Source organism: Gouania willdenowi, chromosome 22, assembly GCF_900634775.1.
Source record: "Gouania willdenowi chromosome 22, fGouWil2.1, whole genome shotgun sequence".
Lineage (NCBI taxonomy): Eukaryota > Metazoa > Chordata > Actinopteri > Blenniiformes > Gobiesocidae > Gouania > Gouania willdenowi.
This window is the reverse complement of record NC_041065.1, coordinates 21423236-21432960: the sequence shown is the minus strand read 5'-3', so window position 1 is coordinate 21432960 and position 9725 is coordinate 21423236. Positions and strand designations below refer to the sequence as shown.

The 9725-nt window shown below is 36.4% G+C and overlaps 1 protein-coding gene across 3 annotated transcripts in view; it reads right to left on the bottom strand.

The window, feature by feature from the left end:
* Positions 1-5360: 5360 nt before the first annotated feature.
* The window catches only part of kiz (kizuna centrosomal protein), a 40993-nt gene continuing 36628 nt past the window's right edge, over positions 5361-9725 (bottom strand). For all 3 annotated transcript variants that reach the window (XM_028438907.1, XM_028438909.1, XM_028438908.1), the window contains one exon: positions 5361-7790. In XM_028438907.1, the coding sequence (XP_028294708.1) occupies positions 7687-7790 (104 nt within the window). In that variant the 3' untranslated portion in view covers positions 5361-7686. The remainder of the gene's footprint in view (positions 7791-9725) is intronic.

Here is a 9725-nt window from a genome sequence, read left to right as displayed (position 1 = left end):
ATAAAGACATGACATTCTGCAGTAGATGGGAGCAACGCCATGCTTTTTATATACGTCCAATAAAATCCTCTCCTGAAGCGTGGGCTTAATAAGGGCTTCAGGCGTCCACGCTCAACAGATTCTCACTTGGCCCTTTGTGTCGGAGAATCTCACCTGGCCTTTGGAGAGGGGGCAGAAGGGGCACAAACCTTCCCGCCTGCACCACGGAGAGACTGCCTTCCTCTGTAACCCACTCTCATTCACAGACATCATTCATGTGCAAATCCTCTGTGCACCTATTGTTCACCCATTGCGCTCTCAGATACTTGCTGAATCAAGTGATAAATGAAATGGCAGGGCTGTAGATATGGTCCATATTGTGAAAAGGAACAATAAGACTTATTAAAGTACTCACATCTATTCAAAGTTTCAAGAAAAATAAGCCGCCCTGCACTTATGAATATTTTGTTTGCTTATTTGAGGCTTTACACTTTTTAACCGAATACACAGTTTTTGTTAGGAAGGCAACAAGACAAGTAGCATAAAATACATTTGAGATAAAACGATGTTCATCGGAGTCACTTCGGTGACTCATTTACCTCAAGGCCAGAATTTTAAACAAGTGTCATGCGTTCAGTCGGGTTCACTTTAGTCAAACAGCTTTATTTAGCATGCATTTAGATTTGGTAGTCAGGCTCTGTTCTGGGACCTCTCTGCCCAACAACAGTAGTTGCGTGGAAAGCCCGAAGCGAAGGAACTCCCATTCGTTTTTCCATGAGCTTCATGGAGAGGCATAAGCAGAGAGAGCGGTTAGCAGGAGCCCCTGGAACAGAAGCACAGATGTTTAGATGGCAACAGAAGACAGTTTAATTTGACAGATGAGGAGGAGCTGGGGTGTGGGTGGATTGCGAGGTGTTTGCAGACAAAGCTTGAGGATGTAGGCGTGTTGCCATGGTTTAAATGCAACGCTGAGACCAACTCTAACCAATGGGAAGCATAGAACATGATCAGCGGGATGATTAACGATTAGGAGATGGATGCTGTCAGTTGTTAACAGCTACTGACCGATGAAGGGGCTGGACTAGCTTGACTTCCATGCCTGCCTGAAGTAACGTGATGCTCAATTTGCTGAGCTGTTGAAAACACGTAACAAACTTCCAAAAACACCAAAAAAAATTAAGCCATTTTCTTTTGTTTCCTCTGCCAAGGAAGTAATTATTTCACTGGTGTTTGTTTGTTTGTTTGTGTCGGTTAAGTCAAGATCACTTAATGGACTTTGACAAAAATTTTAACCATAGACCTTACACCATGGAAGATCCCTACAATCATCCTGTGTTCTATAGCAGGATTATTGCATTAATATTTGCAAACATCAGAGTAAACAACCATTGCTGTATGATAAAGCACGTATAGTAAATGAAAGGGCAAATGGATGTAGTAGTATATATAGTAATAAACTGTACCTGTATTACATCCAAAGGTTCTCATTCACTACTGACACCAGTGTACCCCCACCCACACACTGCGAAAGTAACATTTCTGGTGTTTTCCCTAATTCCAAAGTTGCGTCAAAACAATGGCAGATATTGAAATTGTGGCTTACACGAAAATGCCCGAAGATGGCCAAATCTAATGTGGAGTGATAACGCGAGCTAATCACTGTCTTGTATGACTGAGAAACGCAAGAAATCCCTGTAAGATAAGGTTGTGAGAAAAAAAAAATATTTTCAGCGATATCTTGCGATATTTCACTGCATGATTATAGTATCAATCCAAAAAATTTCCAAATTGTTTTTTTTTAATCACATTTAATTGCGGTAACATAGTCATAGCATGTTGGTGTCAGTGAACAATCTATTCCTCTATGCATTTTAGCTTGGATTGATGTAACACTTTATTTTCATTAAACATACTGGGCACTTTAATAGATGTATGTGGTTATTTTTTTTTGAAGAATTTAAGAACTTAACAGACTCGGAATCCTTTGTAGAAGCACAAGTTGAACTTTTTTGAAAAATGTAATTTGACTGTTTTAAAAACATACATTGATATTGGTGCTTGAATTACAGTCAGTTACTTGTTCTCTCAACTTTTTGTATAATTATATAATTATAAAATTTTGTACTTGTAAAGAGGAAATTTGTAATTATTGATATAATTTATCGTAATGTATGTCGCATTGTTTAGTATCGGGATATATTGCATTGTGACATGTAAAGCGTGAGTTGTATCGTCAGTCATGGCAATGCACATGAAGTAAAAACACTTCTTGACGAAGTTTTGTTTTGCTTTGGCGCCATCTTGTCTTTGACAAAATTCCCACAAACTTTTCCCAAGTTCATGTCACATGACCATTTGTCTACAAACCCATTGTGATGAGTCTTGTGTGTGGCAATTTCATCCTTCAACATTTGTTGGTGAGTAAATTCTCCCGTTTTCCCAAAGAAATACGTTAAATGTATTGATCTATGAGGCCTTTCTATATCTGTGTTCAAAAATGTCTTAATTATTGTCCTCGGCACTTTTAACGTAAACCAGAGACGGATGAATCCAGTCCGAAGGGCTGAATCAAAAACAGGCAAAGGTCAGACAATTCCACTTGATTTTTAGTTATTTACTCACAACATTTTTAAACAAACATCAATAACTTTATTCCGTGAATAAAGTCAGGTCTACTCTGTAAAGTTGAAAATATGTGCCGTAGCTGCAGATGTTTATTTCAAGAAGTTAAAGTGCATGATGTCTTAAACAAAAACTCTAAAGACTTTAATTAATTAGACTGCAAATTAATTAAACTTTGGTTTTGCATCAAGGCCAATTTCATAGACTGGAGCCAAAGTAAACATTTAACCAAATGAGTAGATCAGTATTAAACATTGTTTAACTCTGTATACAGGACTCAGATCTCCTTTCATAGCTTAAATCGTCAAAAGCAGAGTGTTTTCTTTCTTTAACAAAGATAACAAAGACGCCGGTCAAAAGGCCACATGGGAATTAATGAAAATTTAATTGAGGCCCATTGAGGAAGAAGATCCAAGTGACCTTGTTTGAAATGATTTACTGAAATAAAAAAATTATGCAGAAGAGAAGGCATAACAGAAAACCAACACCCAAGAGCTTTGGTTTGTTGGTTATCCAGAAATGTGTATTTAGCAAATGTGAGAGAAAAAGCATCACCTCGTAAGAACAAAGCCAGGATAGAGACCAGACTCAGAGGGTTCACAAAAACAACTTTTGTGAACAAAAACTGAATTTGTTTAATAGAATTAAAAGCAGAGGTAAAAGTAACAGATAACAAGTACTCACGTTACTGAAATTGAGTTGCTTTTATGGGTACTTACATTAAAAAATCACTCTTTTTACTTATGAACGTTTTAAAAGAAGTAATGTGTTACATTTCTACACCCAACCGCTACTGAGTCAATTATTATTTCATCACTGCCGACCAACCAGATTAAACGTAATGTACGATGTCGGTTATTTTAGTTTTAGTTCATAAATGTAGCTATATTTGGAGCCTGAGATCTTTTTTAATATTTTTAATTGAATTCTTTGGCGTTGACTTATTTGATTTTTTTTTTTTTTTAAATGTACATTTAGAAAAACTTTATTTTATACTAATCCCTTTATGAAAAATAAATTAAGTTCTAATTGTCCAAGATTTGGTCTCTTCCTTTTTAAGTTTATACGTGTTTACTGTATACAAGGGAACCGTGGCAAGATTTATTACCAACAATAAACATGGGGGATGAAATTAACTAGTAATTTTTACTTTGAGTACTATTTAATTCAGCTACTTTTTATACGTACTTGAGTATTTTATGATTTTTATGTTTGACTTACTTATACAATCAAGTAACAGTACTTCTACTTGAGTAGGATACATATCAGTACTCTTTACACCTCTGATTAAAAGCATCGCCCTAGTTTACAATTGTGGGCGTAACGCTACGTACTTCTGTGGCTCAAAAACAAAGGCCCTGTTTGACCTTTGAGTGTAGAGTTTGCATGTTCTCCTTGTTCTGGAGGGGTTGTGTAAGTTCTGATGCAGGACCTTGAGATACTCCCAAAGATAGATTAGCGCCTCAGCATGTACTGGTCTACTATATTTGACGATTTATCATTGCACCTTTAGTCATAACGTTATGGCTATACTAGTGTACAAAGCATGTGTTGCAAAGGCAAACAATAGACAAAGTGACAGAGAAATAGATTAAAAAACAACAACAAAAACTGTTTCAAAAACACTCAAAACGACAGAAAACTCACCACTAATTTCCTCCCCAACTTTATATTCTTTTTACTTTATTTTTATTGTCCTTTTGGCAAAATTGCAAAGTTGAAGTAAATGAATCATATTGGAGCAGACTGGCTTTTGAGTAATAATGTAGAGATATCTCTAATAGCAGTGGACTATAATGTAATTCAGCTTGGGAATACACTGGATTCTTTCTAAGGCACACAAGCACAATTACAACATGGGCTATTATTATACAGTATATGCTCAGAGTGCTTTAGCCTTTGTTCTGTATGTTTGTTTTCATATATATGGATAGGAAATTATGGATTTTCTTCCTGTTTGTAAGCTGTCCTAATTGCCTGAATGCTATTTCATACCACGAATATTGTTTTATTTTCTAACCAAACCGCACCATGTCAAACCTTGACCTTGGTTACATACAGTGCTGTAAACATGTTGTGGATATGGATACACAAAGAGTGGATGGTGTCGTTCAGCAAAAACAAACGGTATCCATATAACATCTTAGATTAAAAAAACCCATGTGTGTCACTCAGTCAGGTGAATGGAAACGCTTTAACCGCTGCTGGAGGCTAAATAAGTTACACAACAATAGATGTAGTTAACAAAGCTTTTTGGTCAACTAAATGAACATTTGTTGGAGATTTGACGACTACTCAATTGTGACTGTAATGTAAAGGAATGAAAGTTTCTACACAAACTTCTTACATAACCAGGGTTGTGATCTGTTACTGTAATGCCACTAGTGGAAAATAGTAAAAAAAAAAAAATAGAAAGAGGAATAAAGTTGAAACATATTTGCTTATCGATGATGACATTTTCCCCAAAGTACTGCAGGACTGAGTGCACGTGCACCACACACTCCAATGTCACTCAAGTAGCAAACGCAAGCACCAGCACGTGATGCATGTGATTTATCTACAGAAACATGATTTACTGTATTTACTTTCACTTATGATTTCTTGTGCCTTTGTGTGTCAAATGAAGTTAGGATAGCATAAATGATTATATTAGATTATACTTTATTTTATCCCACAGTGGGGAAATTCCCATGTTACAGCAACCAAAGACACGAAGAGCAAGAAAGAAAACCAAATACAAAAAAGCAAGGGGGGAAAATAGACAATATTGGCCAAGATAACAGGACGGAAATATACCAAAAGATGTACTAGTAAGTAGGTGTTTTGCAAGGAGTAATGGGTAATATTGTACATAGTAAGGCAGTGGAGGAACATTATTATGTTACAGTGAAATGCTAGTACTGTCTAATGAGGGAGGGGATGAATGAGCTCCTTCTTACACTGTGGGTGTAAGAAGTGTAACAACATCAGTCTGAATCATATTGTATCATCATTTCTTTTAAAAAGGTGGGTCATTGCTGTGAAAAATACACGTACTAAAGATGACCGATCCACGACGTAGCAACGGACACGTGTTGCACGAGAAAGGGAAAGTGCTGAGGCGGCAAAAATCGGTGCCAAGGAAGGTGGAAGAGATGAGATGACGAAGCGACGACATTAAACCAGCTGTTTATTGTACACGAGGGATAATTAATGACAAGATGACATTGTTCCGAGAGTTTTACAAGAAGATGAACTTTGGAGCATAACTTGAGTCGTCGTGCCTTCGCGTTTGTTGATTAGACTTATCCATGTGATCAGATTAACTAGCACAACACTAGTTATTAGTATACAAATTTAGGAAACTTTTGCCGGAAATATGAGTTTTAACTTAACTAACCTGGCAACAACAATGGTTGAAAGCAGATACACAAATTCTCTCCTCAGGTGAATTTATTTCATATTTACTCACCAAGTAATTATTTCATTGCAATGCTGTTTGAGTTATGTCGGTACCTTGTCAAAGAATGATTATTTTAAGTGGAATAATAATGTGAAGTATCTTCTCAAAGTAGTTTTTCTATCCATGCAGCAGAGCCATACTTTATTATTATTACTATTATTATTATTATTATTATTATTATTATTTAGCACAATAATAGGGCATCTTGAAGTAAATCTCACACCCAAGGTTAAGAAGGAACTATTGGTAGAATCCTCTGTATTGGTTATTGTTCACAGGTCAGTGGTGATAATTGCTTTATTATTAGCTACATAGTAACGTTTGACTTCTTTCGGTATGTTATGGAAATAAAATGACACACTTAAACAAGATGAATATATTATTCAAAGTAACATCGACATAAAAGAATCCACACAAAAGAGAGAATTCCTCCGTGTGTAAATATGACTGGTAAATCCACTGTATAGTTACAGTTAAAAACAGCATAAAGTGTGGGATGAAAACCTTAAACGTGCTTTTAAAAGAACGAGGTGAATATGATGATCAGCCTCTCTCTCCAGTGTGGACTCACAAGTTCTTTTAGGATGAAAAAAAAAACAAAAAAAAAATGTTTTTGTGTTAGCACACTTTAGCACAATATAACTCCACTTCCACCATGAGCTATCAGTCGCACACAAGTATCTGTTGACATGCTCCTTAACGTGGATATAATGTATGGGAGCCTTTTAGCTAACTCCAAATTATTCTGCCGTGGTCTCTTTTTCTGTGTGGGGTCGGGGCTGTCTGGAGCAATTATTGGTAATGAATGTGGAGTCCTACTTTAAAAAGGTTCAGGCATGTAAAGTCACCTAAAGCTGACTAATGGAATATTGCTGACACGGAATGCCAGGGGCTTTTTACCAACATCTAAAAGGCAGTTTTGGAAACATCCGCTGCAGACATAATGCACTATAAATGTAAACCTTAGGATGAAGCCTCCCACACAGCAGATTGGAGCTATTAATAGAAGTCCAACGGGATGGAAAATCAGAAATTGCAGACGACTCCATTTGTGTAGTTTCAGCAAAAAAAAAATCCTGCCGCTTGGTACTCATTTGCTCGTGTTGGTGTCTATTGAGCTCAAGGCACGGGTTACTAAAGAAGCAGCTGGAAAAAATGAGGGCTTTTCCTGGAGGCTTTCAATATTCCAACTTTGTTAGCGTAGCAACACTTTGCACCCTGGGAGATGGGCCTCTTCACAGGTTCACGGGTTGCACAGAAGCAAGCAGAGTGGCCATTGTGCTTTGTCATTTCACAGGTGACTCACATCACTACACTCGAGCATGCCGGAGGTAGAGCACTCTGAGATGCTTGCGGCATTCAAAATGCATGATTTCCAGCCTAGTGCAAACAAATCGCTTTAAAAGATCAGTTTAATCTATTTCGAGCTGTTATTATGAGCTGGGAGGGTTGTTCAGATAAAGAGACTGAAGCAGGGTTAACATCAGCGCGTTGCACAACTCTTCACATATTTTACCCACTGAGAGCTGTCAACTTTATTATTTGTTTATGCGATGCAGCGTGTAGATGCTTTACAGACAGTGCACCATAGAAATAAAGATAAAGGAGCTTCCCTGTGATACAATCGTGCACTTAAAAGAAAGTCAACTGTAGAAGTCATCAGTGTCGTCACTGTTTGTGTTGAGGGGTCGAGGGCGTAAGGCTGCTTCGATGTCTGAGTCGCTGTCCTCCGACTCCCCCCAGAAAGCTACGGAGAACAAAGCACAGCAATACATTATCAGGATAGTCCACTATTATTATTATTATCTATCTGCCACATACAACACAAAGACAGAGACAATTATTATAGTACAGTGTGTGTGTGTGATATTATAACAGTGTTTCCCAAACTTTATTGCCCCATGTACCCCTTAGCCTTTATTTATTATCCGCTGGTGAAAAATACTTAATGTCTCTCATGTTGGACTTGTTTTATTTTGAAATAAACATTTTTTTTTTTTTTTTTTGACTGGAATGCTGTGAAATGCGTGTTGCGCATGAAAATATATAGTTTAAAAAATAATTTTTGAAAAAATTTAATTTGGTCTGAGGAAAAAAAAAAAGTGGGTCGCAAATTAATGACCGTGGCAAAATATGGGTCCCAGGGTGAAACCAGTTGAGAACGCCTGCCTTAGCTCATGTTAAAAATGAGTTATGTGTCTGCAGGCTCGTCTAAACTCTTTCCTGTGTCTCGTCAAACATTAACCTTGAATTTATGATTTCTGATGTTTTGTTCGTTTTAGAATTTGAAAAAAAAAGTCTGTGGGCAACAGTGACGTGCAGTCGGGACTCAAAAGTAAAAAAAAAACAATTCATGATCAAATAAAATAAATATAATAACATTTTTCTACTGATCTGTTCAATAAATGTAATTTCCTGCTCGATTCCAAAAAAATTTCAATCATTTTTATGATCAAAATCTCTGAATTTGCAATATTTTCTTTGTGCGAGGCGAGGACGAGATGGCACAATCCCCTACAAACTGGGTTGAGCGTTTGCCGTTTGCTTTCTGTTTGTCACCAATGTAATGTTTGTAGACACTTATTACACGTCCTCACTTTCCACAGGACAGGTCATGTATTTCACGTGTGTTTATTACATATTTGCTCTTGTTTATTTGAAATAAAACTGCACTGAAAAAGCATGAGGCGAGGCAGCCAGTACCTCTGACTCAACTGAACTTGATTCGATTTCCGATTCGGTTAGAGATATTTCAGTCACGGTATCAATTTTACTTGAAAACGGAAGATTCTCAAAAAACTACTGCTGTAAATAGTAGAAATTAACTAACTTAGTGTCATATTTAAAAACATTTTACATTAACAATTGAGCCCACGGCACTGCATTACATACTGTAGAAAAGACACATTAAATGATCGATTTTAGGATTTTATGAATCGATATCAGGCCATTCAATGAAAAATCTATTTAAATCAATAAGTTATTATTATTTTATTTTTTTCCACTTGTCTGCACATGCCGTAAAAGGTCAACACTACAAGAAGTGCAATTACTTTGATAGTTCTTCATTTGTTGACTCTATTAGAGTTTTAATGTCTTTGCCTGAGCATAGAATGGTTGTGTCATCTGCAAACAACGTTAGTTTGAGGCAATTTGTGACTTTGAAAATGTCGTTTATGTATAAAATGAACAGTTTTGGCCCTAAAATTGAACCCTGTGGCACACCACATTGTATGGTTTGGCATTTTGATGTGTGTTCTTCAAAGTCAACATATTGTCTCCTATTTGTCATATAGCTTTTAATCCATTTTAAGGCGTTGTACTTTATTCCGTAATTTTGAAGTTTTTCTTCTAGAATATCATGATTAATTGTGTCAAAGGCTTTTTTTAGGTCCAGAAAAATTCCGAATACAAATAGTTTTTTTTCTAATGCTTCTCTTATATTCTCCGTGATGTCAATTATAGCCATTGCTGTTGAACGTCCTTTTCTAAATCCATATTGTCCTTCATGTAGTATATTGTTGTCTTCTATAAATTTGTCGAGTCTGTTCATAAACAGTTTTTCCAGAATTTTTGATAATTGTGGTAATATTGATATAGGTCGATAATTAGTGAAATTACATTTTTCTCCACCCTTGTAAATCGGTCTGATTTTTGTAATTTTCATTTTTTCTTGAATGAT